We start from the raw sequence: 14807 nt of genomic DNA, 5'->3' as shown, positions 1-14807 counted from the left end.
CCAAACACCTCCCCCTATTTGTATGTACTTCTGGGGGTGGTGCTTGCTGCTGCTTATTGAGCAAAGAAAACTGCCAACCTCTGACCTGCAGCACAAACCAGAGCTGTGCTGTTAACCAGGTCTGTTGGGTTTTGAAAGTGCAGGCACATTTCACACCTCTAAAGTGCATGAGAAAGGATAGTAGTGCCCCTCTTGGCATTCGGGGTACCTTGCAGGACAGAGTGCCTGGGTGTGTGCAGGTGTCCATAACCACTGGGAACTGTGCTATAACCCACCTGAAGGAGTAGCTGCATTGATGCTACTGCCATTTCTCCTGGGAGATCCTCTTTGTAGATCTGGTCACACAGTGCAAAACATGGAACAAAGCTGGCGTGAACTGGGTGATTCTTGGTGCCCACAGCTTATAACCATGGGATGGATTTACACCTTTGCCAACAACCACACCTGGCTGTCTTCTGCTGGGCAGACTTGGGCCTGTATTTTCTGTTGTGGCTCATCTTGCTGTGCAGGGCTGTGCTGGGTTGTCACCCCCAGGCTGGTAGCAATGCTCTTCTCAAGCAGGCAATGTGAATAGGTGCCCAGGTCTTCCTAGAGTGCCCAGCAGCTCCAGCATGATCAGACAGTTGTCAACATGCAAACGTGGCTGATGAATTTTTGTGTTGTGTAAAACACTACTTGTATAACTATGGCAGAGTAGTATGTCAAGTGCCTGTTACAAAACCATAATTGCCTTTCTGTTGTCTATGTAGGTTTGGCAAAATTGGGGCAGGATTATTCCATTGATTACCTGAGGGGACCTGTTCAACTAGGCTGTTCCCACACTCCCCCCAACCCAAGATCAGACCCGTTCTTATACAAAATAGGTGTTAGTGTGTGTAGTTATTGTTTCTTAATGTGTTTCTGTCCCAGTGTGGGTCCCATTTACACAGCTTGGAGCTCACCAAATTGGAGAGCAGCCACATGACTGCAGCAGGGAGCTGTGCTTTTCATCTGGGTTAGGTTTAGGCTGTGCACATAATCAGGAGTTTAATACAAAGCAGCAGCAAAACAATTCCTGCTTGTAACTGCCAGCTCCTGCCACAGGTGTGGTGGGAGCTGTTGCAAGGTTAGACTTGTGATTTTATCATTGTGTTAGTTAAATTTTGTGTAAAGCTTTATTCATGGTGGTGGCAAGGATAGGAGCAGCCTTTGGGAAGCTCGCTGTCCCCTGAATCCCACTGCAGCTGAATCACTGAGATGTTTGGAGCTGTCGCTAGCGTGGAAGAGTTCTCTTGATGCATATGTGTCAGGAATGTGGGCTGAGGCACAGATTGTGTTCCTCACCTCAGAACTTGTATTGGCAGGACAAACACCAGCCTGAGCAGACGTGGCTGTGGCAGATGAGGCCTTTTACTCAGTGCAGGACCAAATTTATCATCAAATTTTGGGCTTCAGGCTCCTGGTCGGATGAGAATTATATTTTAAAAAACCTATCTGATCCAGCTGTGTGTAGGTTTGACCAGAGCTCCTATTACATATCATTAAAAGGAAAGAAAAGGTAAAATGCAGAAATGGAATGAGCCTTCATAGGGATTGCAGAACACATCTGTAAACATAGAGGAGACATAATAATTTGGGCTCCTGAGCCTTTAGGTTTTGCTATTGTCAGCCTTGTCCTGAAGACACCCTTTTGCCTGGCACAGTGCAGGTGGAAGGTTGGCTGCTGGTGGGCAGTTGCTGGAGTGTGGGGAGGGAAGAGCTTCCTCTTCCAAACAAGCATGGCTTTGTGCTCCCTGGTGCCTTGTCAAGGTCCTCAGGCCCAGGGTGAGATGGCAGCAGTGTAACCATGGCAGTGTTTGTCTCCGGTTTAATGACTCATCCCAGAGCATGTGATCACGTGTGCAGCCTCCCTGCTTCCCTTTGCCCTATTTCATCCAATCTTTTGATCTAGTTATATAACCAGGAGTCAAGAGGGGTGGGGGGAAGGAAACAGTGCTGAAGAATTGCAGGTAATGTGACTAAAATGTGTCTGTAGCTCAAATAGCAGAGTTGTTGTCTGGGAAGCCTGAGAAACTGGGTTTATTCCCAGCACAGTTCTCTGTCTGCAAGTGAACTGATGCTTGATATCTGAGCTTGTTAGTCTAAGGAGACATGGTGGAAGGACGGGGCTCCAAGACCTTGGCTGTGGTAGAACTGCTGTGCTTGTAGCAGTGAACGCCTTTGCCTTTATCTCCATAGCTATAACTCTCCTTGCATTCATCATGAGATCTGTTCCATCCTGTAAGCTGTGGACACCTGGTTTTCCAGTATGTGTAGGGCTTGCAGAGACAGATATTCACAGAAATGCTTGAACTCCTCTGCTGGTACTGGTCCATGGTGGGCAGAGCTCTGAAGTCCTAAATCTGTTCTGACATAGACTTGCAGCAAATGCTGGGGTGGGTCTGGTGGGATGTCTGGAGAGGAAGTTTGCAAAGTTGCTGCTTTTGAACAAGGTGTGAATCTACTACTTGTCATCTCAATTTTAAGATGTGATGCGGGAGATAAGGTTAATTTAATGGGCATATCAACATGACAGCTGTAGGTGCAATGTGCTGTACTGAAGCATCCTTCATTTAAGCTCCCAGCATTTTGAGAAGGAATGCTCTCTGTCTCCAGATCCCTCAGAGTCACAGTGTGATGCTTGTTGGTTCTGTATTACTTCATCTGCCACATTCCTCTGCACTGATGTCTTCTTTCCTTCAAAGTTCTGTCTAAGTGTCATTTCAGTTCAGTCATTAGCTCAGATACACAATGTAAGCAAGAAAGCTGATTACAAGATGAAGTTCAGGGTATCTCTTTGCCTGACACAAGGGGACAAGATGCTTCAAAGAAGCTATTACAACGCTTGTCAGAAACAGTTTACTTCAAGGGGAGCTTTTGAACACAAACATTTACTTTCTTTGCTCTGGAAGCATTAGCTTGGTCACTGGCAGCCTGTTGAAGAGCCAAGTGTCACATAGAACAAGGTGTCATTTCACATTGTGTTTCAAGAGTGGAATCAGGCACAAATGGAAGTCTGAAAATCAGAGAATAAAGAGAAAAAGGAATGCATGTGGTTTACAATGTAGAAAGAATATTGCCACTTATATTTTGTTTGACAAAAAGTGTGTTGGAAATTACCATTTAAACCATGAGAGTGAAGCCTCGTGCTAAAACCACTGAGCTGCCTGCTGAGCCATGACCCAGTGTTTGAACCAGATAACCTTTTACATACTATGTTCTGTTAGCTTGGGAGATGGTTACACAGGTGTCATATAGATGGAAATTTCTGCCCTACTTGAATGATGTGAAATAAAGAAAAAGAAATTCAAGTTCCTATTTTCCATCAGAGCTTATCAGGCCCTCATATAAACAGACTCTTGGGGTAGCAAGTGCTCCACATGGACCTAAATAATCTAACTTGTTTTCTTGTCAGGGCACTTTTGGGCTGTGTTGAGGGGTGTTAGTCTTGGCTTTCACTAGGGACGCGTCCTTCACAGTAAAACTTTTAAACTCCCTTTGACTGTCAGAAAGGACCCCAGTTTTGACCCTCAGAGTGACATGCTCGCAAATGAGTGAGAGTAGGGCTTGTCAGTTCCTGTTCAGCTCAAACCCTGCTGATTGCTGGTGGAAGAGGCAGGCTGGCACAGCTGTTCCCATGCCATGTTGTTCCCCTTGCAGACCAACCCCAGGAAGCCGTGTTCAGCGGTGACCATGCGGAGCACGCGGAGGATGGAGAGTGGCAGCGCTCGACTTCAACTACCTCATCTCAGAGCGAGCGGGCAGAGCAACTCTTGCAGAACCAGCACAAGAGCCTGGCCTCTGAGGACACCAAAAAGAAGAGGGCTCAGAAACCGTCTCACATGCGGAGGAACATAAGGTAAGCAGCAGCAGCAGGACAGAAAGAGCTCAGGTCACATATGGTGGTGAAAACAGAATCTCTGCACTTTGCTTCTGAGCTACATTGTGCCACTGCTGGCAAACCAGATGGTTTTTCTTTTCCAAAACCTTAGGATTTCACCAGTGGGAGTAGAGTGATCTCAGACTGGAGTGCTGCATGTGGGTGCAGACTTGTTTGGTATTTCAGAAGAGTGAATATTTGGTTATGGAATATATTGCAAAAATTGTGTAATTGCTGCTGTCTTTTGAGAGATGTAATTGAAAAACAGTGCCACCATTAAGTAAATACCAGTTTCAGATATTTGCTGAGGTGAATCCTATTGCAAACAGCCTAAAATACAGTCCTTTCCTGTACTATCCTGGGTACTTGTTGACAGGAATGCTGATGCTATGACTAGCAACTGAAATGTTGGAAGTCAATTTCACCTGGATTTTATAAAGCAGTAGTTGTTTGATTGTGTAATTCACCACATATTCTGGGACAGGTTGTGAGGTGGTAAATCACTAGGAAATTTTGCTCAAGGGAATTTTATAAGCTCAGAGGAGAACTAATGGAGCAGGAACTTCTGTGGCAGCAAGTGGCTCTCACGGCCTGTGCTGGTGGTCTTTGGTTTCTATTCAAGCTTGTGCAGATTGATTTTCTTAAAGCTGAAGGAATAAACACTGAATAGGCCTTGAAAAATGGGACTTCATTAGGATGAAGGAGATGTCCATGAAGTGTGGGGTTGAGTGGTTTTAAAGGCTAGTTTGGGGAAGCTAGATTTTACCACTGCTTGTACTGCACCTCTCCTCTGGCAAAAGCGCCATGTGACACTGAAGCAGGGGAAAAGCAACTTCTGGAAGTAAATAAAATTACCTGTAAAGGGAAGGTGCTTTGAGGGAATGCCTTGAAACAATTGTTAAAACCATTAGAGATTCTAGCTCCTCAAAGTGCTGTCAGCAGAGAATCGGGGTGATGACTTTTTGTGGGAATATATGGGAATTTTCTTCCCATATATTTTCTTTGCATGGCTTAGTGCATTTTGTGTTTATAAACTGTGTATCAATAAAAAACACCCTTTCAAGCAGAAGAACTGGTCTCTGGTAACCTAGTTTAAGTATGTGCTTACCCACATACCTATTTCCTCCTTTCATTACTTTGCTTCTGTTGAACTTTTGTCTTTTCCTTGAGTGATGGTAGTGTTATCTGTAGTGTTGAAATAGCTGTAGAATTTGCCCATATCTTTTGGGGGATGATGTTCCTACTCTATGTGGCTGACAGAATACCTGGAGCTTGTCAGTCCTCTTTGCAGCAGCTGTGTAGCTATTCATATTTTTGGAAGAAGTGGAGGGTAACCAAATCCTGTTTGCCCCTGTGTTCAGAAAGCTGTTGCGTGAGGACCAACTGGAAGCTGTGACAAAGGCAGCCCAGCAGGAAGAGTTGGAGAGAAGGAAACGGCTTGAGCAGCAGCGGAAGGATTACCCAGCCTCTATTCCAACTGTTCCCCTGGAGTTTCTTCCTGGTAAGCACTGGGAGATGCCAGCCAAAGCAAGAGTTCTAAGGGTAGATGCTGAATGAAGAAGGTGGTGTCCATGAATGAATGAAGAAGCTTGTCCATGATAGGACAAGGCATAATGCGTTTGACCTAAAGGAAGGTAGATTCAGGCTAGATACAAGGAAAAATTACTGTACAATGAAGGTGCTGAAACACTGGCACTGGTTATGCAGAGATGTGGTAAATGCCTCACTCCTGGAGACATTCAAGGTCATGGTGGATTGGGCTTTGAGCAAGCAGATGTAGCTGAAGATATCCTTGTTTGGTGTAGAGGGGTTGGACTGAATGACCTTTGAAGGGTCCCTCCAACCCCAAACATTCTGTGATTCTATGCTGTACTTGGACTTTCAAGTGTAAAGTCTTGGAACAGCAGTTCCAAGCCACTCGTGGGTTCAGTGTAGGCAGTTCCACTTCTGCCCTTGTTTCCTATTAAGGATACAGTAGCTGCTTGGTGAAAGGTGCCAGGTAATGTTTGTTGAAGATATTTTGACGCACATCAAGTGTGTGTAGGGGGATGCTGAAACAGATCTCTCTTGTCTTTCCAGCTGGTATGGGAGCTTAAATCAACAGGCTTGGCAGAAATGCCAGATCCTGTTTGTCCTGGGAATGGTCTGGTAATGCATGTGTCTGGTACTGGGGATAGTGGAGCAATGACTGGGTGCACATATGTTGGTGATGTAACCTTGGCCTTCCTTGCATGTTTTGGCAAGCAGTGAGTTGCAGACAGTATAAATGGTTAAGCCTCACTCGTGTCTTTGGGTGAATATGTTACCTTGCATTGTTTCCTAATGTGGATCATTTTGGTGATTTAGTTTATAGCACAGCTTTAAAAGGTGTAAAGGGCAGAGAAGTGCAGCTGGATGTTGGGCAAGTGTAAGGAATTCTTGAGTTGGCCTTGCCTCTTGAAGAAATAGATATTTTCCCACATGTGCAAATGCTAAAAACACTTTTGCAGAGAAGGAATAAGAGCTGTTTAAAACACTTTGGCTTACGCAGAGTAGGTTCAACCCCAGAAGAATGTCGTTGCTTGCTGTGTCACTGCAGTGATGCTGTTTGGCCCCATTAGCCTCTCCTCCACATGGCAGCACTAAAAACATACAAACAAATGCTCTTGATCAGCAAAAGTTGTTTATGATATGTGGGATGTAATTATTACAGTGTCCCTACTAACAAAGAGCAGTTATTATCCCTCCAGCAGTTGGTACTTTCTCTGCTGGATGAAACACAGCTTTTACTGAGACCAAAAAAAAGAGAAACAAAGGGCTTTAGCATGTTACATGGTCAATGTGCCCCAGTCAGGGCATGAAACAGAGGGTGCCATCAGCAATGGGCTATTGTTTCAGCATATTGAGAATGGAGGAGTTTGTGACCCAGGAAGCTGAGTCATAGCAGGATTGTAGACAGTGAGAGTCTGTTATGGAAAATTCCAGGACTAAGTTGTTGGAGCTAAAGTGGAAGGAAATACTGTCTGGTTTCTGAACAGTTTTGTCTCCTTCCCCATTATTATGAATTACTTATTGTTTGTAATTTATGTTTGTAGAGGACATAGTTTTCAGAACAGCAGAGGCGACCCAGCTCCCCCCTCAGGTCCTGGCTGAGGAAGTGATCTGCCTCGACAGTACCAGCAGTGGCAGTGAGGATGATACTAAAGGAAAAAATAGCATTAAAGATGGTAAGTGACCAATTGCCTCAGCCTGCTCTTCTCACAATATGCTGTTTATTTAGCCACAAGTCTGTTTTCATCTGTTCAGATGCTCTGGTGGTGAATCACTTCAGACTTTTGTAGGCCTATTGCTTTCCAATTATATGGGCAGTTCTGGCCTGTGAGTCCTAAAATGACATTTATAAAATGGCCTGTCAGGCCCTCTTGTGAACTTGTGTTTATTTCTGCTTTATAAATGCACTTAATTTTGCCCCGTGCATTGCTGAAGAATGCTTACAGGAGATGTGGCACCATTTGCTACGTGTAAAAGGAGCATCTAAGTAGTCAGATCTGCAGCTGGAAGTGGTTTTGTGTCCCTTGTCCCAAATGGATTCAACCGGACTCCTTGGTGATCCTCAGACATTTATATCAATCAATAAAATTCATGTCTGGGCTTGGGAATTAAGAAGACATATGGAAGAGAATGTAAAACACTCCTAGAAACTGTCTCATGTTGTCTTTGGATCAGCCCAATTTAATGTTCTCTGAAACATTTGGAAGCCAGGGAAGCTTTCATATGCTGGTCTGAGGGGCATGGTGTGTGCCTGTATCATGCTTGTTCAGGATACATCATTAGGCCAGGGTGGAATTGCAAATGCTGGAGGAAGCCTTATTTCCTGATAGATTTTTTCCATTCATGATAAACCCTGATGTCAAGTTAACTTTGTCCTTATTCTCTCTTGTTTTGGTTACTTTGCAGAAGTGATTGAGCTGAGCTCAGGAGAGGATGATGCTCTCCAAATTGTGGACAGCAGTGACTCTGGCAATGAGGGGGAGGAGGATGGCAGTGAAGAGAGCAGTGGCTCTCATGTGAATGATGCCTTAAATCAGTCAGATGCTCTGGGGCAAGTCATTGTCAACATCAATCATCCACCAAATGAGGAGGACATTTTCCTGGCTCCCCAGCTTGCACGTGCAGTGAAACCTCATCAGGTAGGCTTTGTTAACCTTGAAAATGCCATGAATTCAGGCAAGCCTGCCTGAGAGTCTCAGCAGAACTTCTTTGGTGAGCCCTGTGACCAATCTGGTTGTGGTGGTGACTGTTGTGGACAGTCAAATGATAAAACTGAAGTAGAGGAAGGCCAAGGCTCTGTATAACTTCAGCTGCTGTTACTATCAGACCTTTGTATATTTAGATGAACTTCTAAAAACAAAATAATATTTATAAACAAACTAATCAACCCCAATTCAGATCCTCTGGCTACAAATTAATTTTATTTCTTGATATAGTCTCAAGAAATTCTATGAGCATCTAAAAATAATGAGTTTCTGAACCTTCCTTAGATTAGAGTAGTTTAATGAACTTGAAACATGCCCTTTACATTTTCATGGTCCTCGTGCACTCTGTAAATCCTTACCCATCTCGGACTTTTTGTCTGCCACCATTCTAACACTTTTTCTACTTTTCTGCCTAGATTGGTGGAATCCGATTCCTTTATGACAACTTGGTTGAGTCCTTGGAGAGATTTAAAACCAGCAGTGGGTTTGGGTGTATTTTAGCACATAGCATGGGCCTGGGCAAGACCATACAGGTGATCTCTTTCTTGGATGTACTTTTTCGGCACACGGAGGCAAAGACTGTTCTTGCCATTGTACCTGTAAGTAGCCACATGAAGGGCTGGCTGAGGGGCTTCCCTACACTGCTTCTTTCTTTGCATAGAGAAGGTTGATTAGTGTCCCATCACTCATCAAGCTTTATCACATCCTTGCTGCTCTTACCCCTCTTTCATTCCCTGTGTTCCTGAATTTGCATGCTGCGAGCTGCTGCTTCCATCCAAGCATGCTGGGTGTCATTCCCTAATCTCATTTCTGCTCTTAAAAATCCCAAGTGACTCAATTGGGTTTTTAATTCTTCCATGGCTAACTTTTTCAGGTGAATACACTTCAAAACTGGCTAGCAGAGTTCAACATGTGGCTCCCAGCACCTGAAAACCTTCCTGCTGATTATAACTCCAAAGAGGTCCAGCCCCGCACCTTCAAAGTCCACATCCTGAATGATGAACACAAGTAGGTGACAGTAAAAGCTTTCTGAGCTCTTGGCTCAGGGACCTCAGCTTCTTCCTGGGTCATTTTCCTTGCCTGGATCAGGGCAGTGCAAGTGCAATGGTCCTGGGGAACTCTCAGTTCATTAGCTGTGTCTATACACCTACCTGTTGATGTCTTCACCCTCTGGGTGGGATATATTTGAATCTGCTAATGCTGCTTCAGCCATGTATTTACTGTTGGCCAGGATCTGGTGTACTGTGGGGGACTGAGTGAAGAGAGTGTCTTGATCTGAACCAATTCTGAGCAGGCTAGAAGGGAAGGAAGCCTGGGGGACAGGAGCATTGAAGGAGACAACAGGATAAACAACTGGAAGATTACAACCATCTGCACTGGCAGCTTGTTCTGCAGATGGTTTTTGCAGGGGCAAACTCAGCAGCTCTGTAAAAAGGGAATTCTTGAGTTCTATATGCTTTTGTGCATGACAAACTTCTACACCTCAGTTCCTGTAAGGATTTGTCATTCTCAGTCCTGCTCCATGGCATATCAAAGGTTTCCCCCCGGCTCTGTATCTGTTTGTTTCCTAAAGAAATTTCATTGTAAACCTCCATCTGGTTTGATGTGAGAAAAATGCTTTAAAATACCCATTGAATGGGTATTTTTTCTCATCAGACTCCAATCCAGTGATTCAACCTGAACTTGGAGTAAAGCTTACAGTTTATTTGGTTGTTTTGCAGGACAACAGCTGCACGAGCAAAGGTGGTGAATGACTGGGTGACAGAAGGTGGTGTGCTGCTGATGGGATATGAGATGTACCGTCTCCTCTCACTGAAGAAGTCCTTTGCCACTGGCAGGAAGAAGAGAACAAAGAAACAAACTGGCCCTGTCATTATTGACTTGGATGAGGAAGACCGGCAGCAGGAGCTTCTGAAAGGTGGGAAGTCAGCCCTGAAGAGGGGAGAGTGTGGCCCTCCTGTCCAGCTGTCTGTCAGCTGTGGCAGCACAGGGAAACAGCCTATTACTTGCTTTTAGTATCACTGACATAATAGAACTTTGCTGGGCAAGATTGTCTTTGGAGGCAGAAGGTTGTTGAGCTTTGTCTGAGTCTTTAATTTCTTGAAAGAGCTCCAAGTAATTCAGTACACTGAACTCTGGGATTTCTCATTGTGAGATTTGCCACTCTGATTTGATTCAAGACACCCAACTTGATGCAATGCAGGTCACTGAACAGAAATTAAGGGACAGTCATGTTTGCTTATTACTATATTTTGCTAAATCAGAAGTACTGTCTAATGAAATGTTATCTCCTGCATCTCTTGGATACCTGCTATCTCTAGGATAGTTAGTAAGAAGAGAACTAGTAGAGTTAAGAGTGAAACTGCTGGTATTGTGGAGAATAGGGCTGTTGTGGCTGTAGACATGAGTTGGATGAGAAGGTGGCCTGCTGTGAGGTTGGCTGATAACATTCTAGCCTTGCTCTCTGCACCCACGGATACCCACCTCTGCTTTTTTGTCTTTCAGAAATACCCCTCTATTGTGTAGCTGGTGACCTTAAAAACCAGAACTTTGACTTATTCATCTCTAACTAACACTTAATGTCCCTTGTCCTCAGGGATTGAGAAGGCTTTGTCTCGCCCCGGCCCAGACGTGGTTATTTGTGACGAAGGACACCGGATAAAGAACTGCCACGCCAGCACCTCGCAGGCGCTGAAGAACATCCGCTCGCGCCGGCGGGTGGTGCTGACCGGGTACCCCCTGCAGAACAACCTCATCGAGTACTGGTGCATGGTGGACTTTGTCCGGCCTGACTTCCTGGGCTCCAGACAGGAGTTCAGCAACATGTTTGAGCGGCCCATCCTGAACGGGCAGTGTATCGACAGCACCCCCCAGGACGTGCGGCTGATGCGCTACCGCAGCCACGTCCTGCACAGCCTGCTCGAGGGCTTCGTGCAGCGGTGAGTCCACGGGCAGATCTCAGGGGGGTAGCCCATGCAAACAGCTCCTTCATCACAAGTTACCTGGCATGTTTGTGCAGTGCAACTAAATCTTGATGCCTTATAGAATCATGGAATTGTTTAGGTTGGAAAAGACCTGTAAGATCATCAAGTCCAGCCATTAACCCAGCACAGCCATCACTAAAGCTTGTCCCCATGTGCCACACCTACGAGTCTTTTAAATCTCTCCAGGATTGGTGACTCCATCACTTCCCTGAACAGCCTGTTCCAATGTCTGACCACCCTTTCCATGAAGAGATTTTTTCTTATATTCAATCTAGATCTCCCCAGAACAATATGAGGCCATTTTCTCTCACCCCATTTTCTCTTGCTATTTCTTTTCTCTTGTTTTTTGGGAGAAGAGGCTGTTCCCTTCCTGAATATAACCAGGTAGTCATGGAGAGATAGAGGTTTCCCCAAAGCCTCCTTTACTGCAGGCTGAGCCCCCTCAGCTGTTCCTCATCAGACTTGTGCTCCAGACCCTTCCCCAACTCTGTTGCCTGAATCTGGACATGCTCCAGCACCTCACTGTCGTGTAGTGAAGGACCCAAAATAGAACCCAGGATTTAAGGTGGGGCCTCACCACTGCTGAATACAGGGAGAGGTTCACTGCCCTGACCTGCTGGCCATGCTATAAAGTTGGTTTGCTTTGGTACCACAGACTCTGATAACAGAGAACTACACCTCTAGCTGCCCTGGAGTGACCTCAGGTTTATTTTGATGGCTTAATAGCCAATTTGGATGTGTGCTTTATGACATCCTTATCTTAGAATTCCCTTCCCCTGTATTTATCTCACTCTTTTTATTTCCTCCACAGGCGAGGCCACAATGTGCTGAAGGTTCAGCTCCCATCTAAGGAAGAGCATGTCATTCTGGTGCGTCTGTCCAAGATCCAGCGGGCCCTTTACACAGAGTTCATGAACCGCTTCCGGGACGCAGGCAACAGCGGCTGGCTGGGGCTGAACCCACTCAAAGCTTTCTGTGTCTGTTGTAAGGTATGTTTTGGCAGAAAATGCAAAGAAAGGTTCTAATCTGTTGGGGAAAGAGTTATATAAGTCAAAGAGGAGGTAAAAGAGGGAGATCATCTCTCCCCAGAGTGCTCTGCAGTGGTTCAACAGTATTGTTATCTTTGCTTCCAGAACTGGGATGCAGGGATGTTAAATGTCTCTTTCAAACTGTGCAAGAAACCTGCTGGCATCAGCTGCAACAATCTGGGCTGATACCTTAAACTGCATAACTGTACCTGCTTAGTGCAATTAGGCAGCTTTCTCTGCCTTTGTGCTGTGTGGGGTGCGCAGTGACCTCCTGGTTTGTTCTCAAGGAAAGAATTGGACACATTTAAAGATATGAGAGCCAGAAGAAGTATTAGTTCTTTCCTTTGAATAGCTGTGGAAGCTTTCAGGTCAAAATCATTGGCAAGCAGCAGACCAGTGCAGGTCTAACCACTTCCTTTCTGTATCCCTTCAGATCTGGAACCATCCAGATGTGTTGTATGAAGCTCTGCAAAAGGAGAATCTGGCAAACGAGCAGGATTTGGATGTGGATGACCTTAGCACAGCAAGCACTAATTCCCGCTGCCAGCCTCAGGGAATTAAAGTTAAAACAGAAAGTAATGCTTTGGCATCACCAGTTGGAGAAGCTACTAATAGCAAGTTCCTCCAGAGTGTTGGCTTCAACCCTTTCCAGGAGAGAGCAAATCAGGTCGTAACTTATGAGTGGGTGAGTGTCACTGCTGGAAAACTCTTCGTTTGGAGAGTCTGAAAGACTGGACAGTTTTCTGAAGCAGAGTAAAGAGAAGACTCTTCTGTTTGAGTTGTGGGTTTCTCTTATGTTCTCTTTACCACAGAGCATCTTGATAAGCAGAATCTGCGTAGGGCTAGGAGGGGTTTGTGGTTCTCAGGAGGTAGAAGTGTAGGCAGCACTCTTATGTCATTGTTGTCATCTGACCAAAAAGGCTGTGGAGTTTGTTATTCTAAATAAAGGTGTTAGGGTGAAGTTTGATCTAAATAAGAGGGTGGTAAATCTAGAAGGATGGAGGAAAGCTCTTGAGATGAAAGAGTCATGAGAGGTTGAGAGGACAGTGAGAACTTCTTCATTCATGGAAGAAGTTTGTCATGTGGAGCTTCTGGAATGGGAGATAGCAGCAGTAGTTGGGAGTATCTTGGTCACCTCAAGCAACTGGATGTAAATAACCTTGTTGCCATGATTTATTTCTCTCACCTTGAGACAGGGTTGTTGAGCTAAACAGGGAATGAGCAACTCCACCTGTAATAGTCTCCTGTTTCTTGGTAGGCCAAAGACATCTTGTGTGATTACCAGACGGGAGTCCTGGAGAACTCACCCAAGATGGTGTTACTTTTCCACCTAATTGAGGAAAGTGTGAAGCTTGGAGACAAGATCTTGGTCTTCAGGTAAGCAGAGTATCACCAGCTGATCATACAGTCAAATACTGGAGTAGTTGGATCCCCACCCCAGTACTAGGAGGTTTTTACAGAGTATGAATGGTGTGGCAGTTCCCCTTTTTTTCCTTTATTGTATTAATGTGGATTTTTATCTGTGGATAAAACTTCTGCCACTGTCACATTTACTAGTGAGGAGTGTGCTGCACAAACAGGGTTTGACAAGCATCAGCACTGTCATGGTTGGGGAAGGGTTCTGATACTCCACTTCTGCTGTTGGGAACTTTTTCCTGAACAGAGATCTTGGTTTTGCAGCCAGAGCTTGTCCACCTTATCTGTCATTGAAGAGTTTTTGGCAAAGAGACCGATGCCGAGTCCTCCAGGCTCAGATGGAGGAGTTCATAACTGGGTCCGAAACATCAACTACTACAGTGAGTGCATCCAGTCCTCCTCTCTTTTGTTGTGACACTGTTTGATCATGTGAAGGACTAATTCCTGAAAGTTGCCCACCATCTTCTTTTAGTTGTCTTTGGGTGTGAAAATGCTCTGCTGAAGCATTCTTCTGATGAACTTCTTTCAGACTGTTTTTACTTTAGTTGTTTTGGAAGACAGTGTCAGTTGGATAGCAGCTAAGCAGTAATTTCCAAATCCTCTTTTGACATCTTACTTAGAAGATGTTAGACATCTTTGACATCTCACTTACACACTACTGCTTTTTTTAAGTTGCAAAAGATACTTTTTGCTTCATGTTGGCTATTTGCTAGATCTTGCTTCCAAAACCAGAATCACTGTGCAATGCTTTCCCTTGCTCAAGGCTGTGACTTCCTCTCCCTTATTCCCCAGCTTTAAATCTTTTCCTGGTATGGGTTGTTGCTTTGTGTGGCTACTTTGCAGGCCAGGACTGAGAAGAGTGGTGGATATGGTGTTCCTGATTTTTGCAGAGCTGCCAGAAGCAAGCTGCTGCTCAGGAACAGAGACATGACACCCCCTTAACACCAGCACTTTCTATGCTCAGGTCTAGTTTTCTGGGGGTTTGCCAAAGCCTTTACAATTTTGCTTTCTCTTGATTCCTGGAGCTTCCTGCATACATGAGGCCTTTGTTCCTCTTGTTCCTGCTTGCTATCCACCTTGCCTAAAGCAGAACCTTAAAGGGCTAGATGTGTTGTAGTGCTCCTAGGCCTGGCCTTGACAAGTTTGAGTAATAGTTACTTGATATTTCAGTTGATCAAGTCCCAGCCTGGCTGGCTGCATTACACCTGCCTTTTTGGGCATATTACAGGTACAGAGTGGTCCAGTT

General features: G+C 45.0%; 1 protein-coding gene across 2 annotated transcripts in view; it reads left to right on the top strand.

The window, feature by feature from the left end:
• Window positions 1-14807, top strand: part of RAD54L2 (RAD54 like 2) — a 46857-nt gene that overhangs the window by 21983 nt on the left and 10067 nt on the right. For both annotated transcript variants that reach the window (XM_058812725.1, XM_058812724.1), the window contains exons 2-13: window positions 3679-3877; window positions 5260-5399; window positions 6973-7104; window positions 7835-8067; window positions 8550-8732; window positions 9008-9141; window positions 9855-10051; window positions 10730-11072; window positions 11929-12106; window positions 12579-12830; window positions 13404-13522; window positions 13826-13941. In XM_058812725.1, the coding sequence (XP_058668708.1) occupies window positions 3679-3877; window positions 5260-5399; window positions 6973-7104; window positions 7835-8067; window positions 8550-8732; window positions 9008-9141; window positions 9855-10051; window positions 10730-11072; window positions 11929-12106; window positions 12579-12830; window positions 13404-13522; window positions 13826-13941 (2226 nt within the window). The remainder of the gene's footprint in view (window positions 1-3678; window positions 3878-5259; window positions 5400-6972; window positions 7105-7834; window positions 8068-8549; window positions 8733-9007; window positions 9142-9854; window positions 10052-10729; window positions 11073-11928; window positions 12107-12578; window positions 12831-13403; window positions 13523-13825; window positions 13942-14807) is intronic.

Source organism: Ammospiza caudacuta, chromosome 12, assembly GCF_027887145.1.
Source record: "Ammospiza caudacuta isolate bAmmCau1 chromosome 12, bAmmCau1.pri, whole genome shotgun sequence".
Classification (NCBI taxonomy): Eukaryota; Metazoa; Chordata; class Aves; order Passeriformes; family Passerellidae; genus Ammospiza; species Ammospiza caudacuta.
Note: the sequence above shows the minus strand (reverse complement) of the source record. Positions and strands in the feature narration are given on the sequence as shown.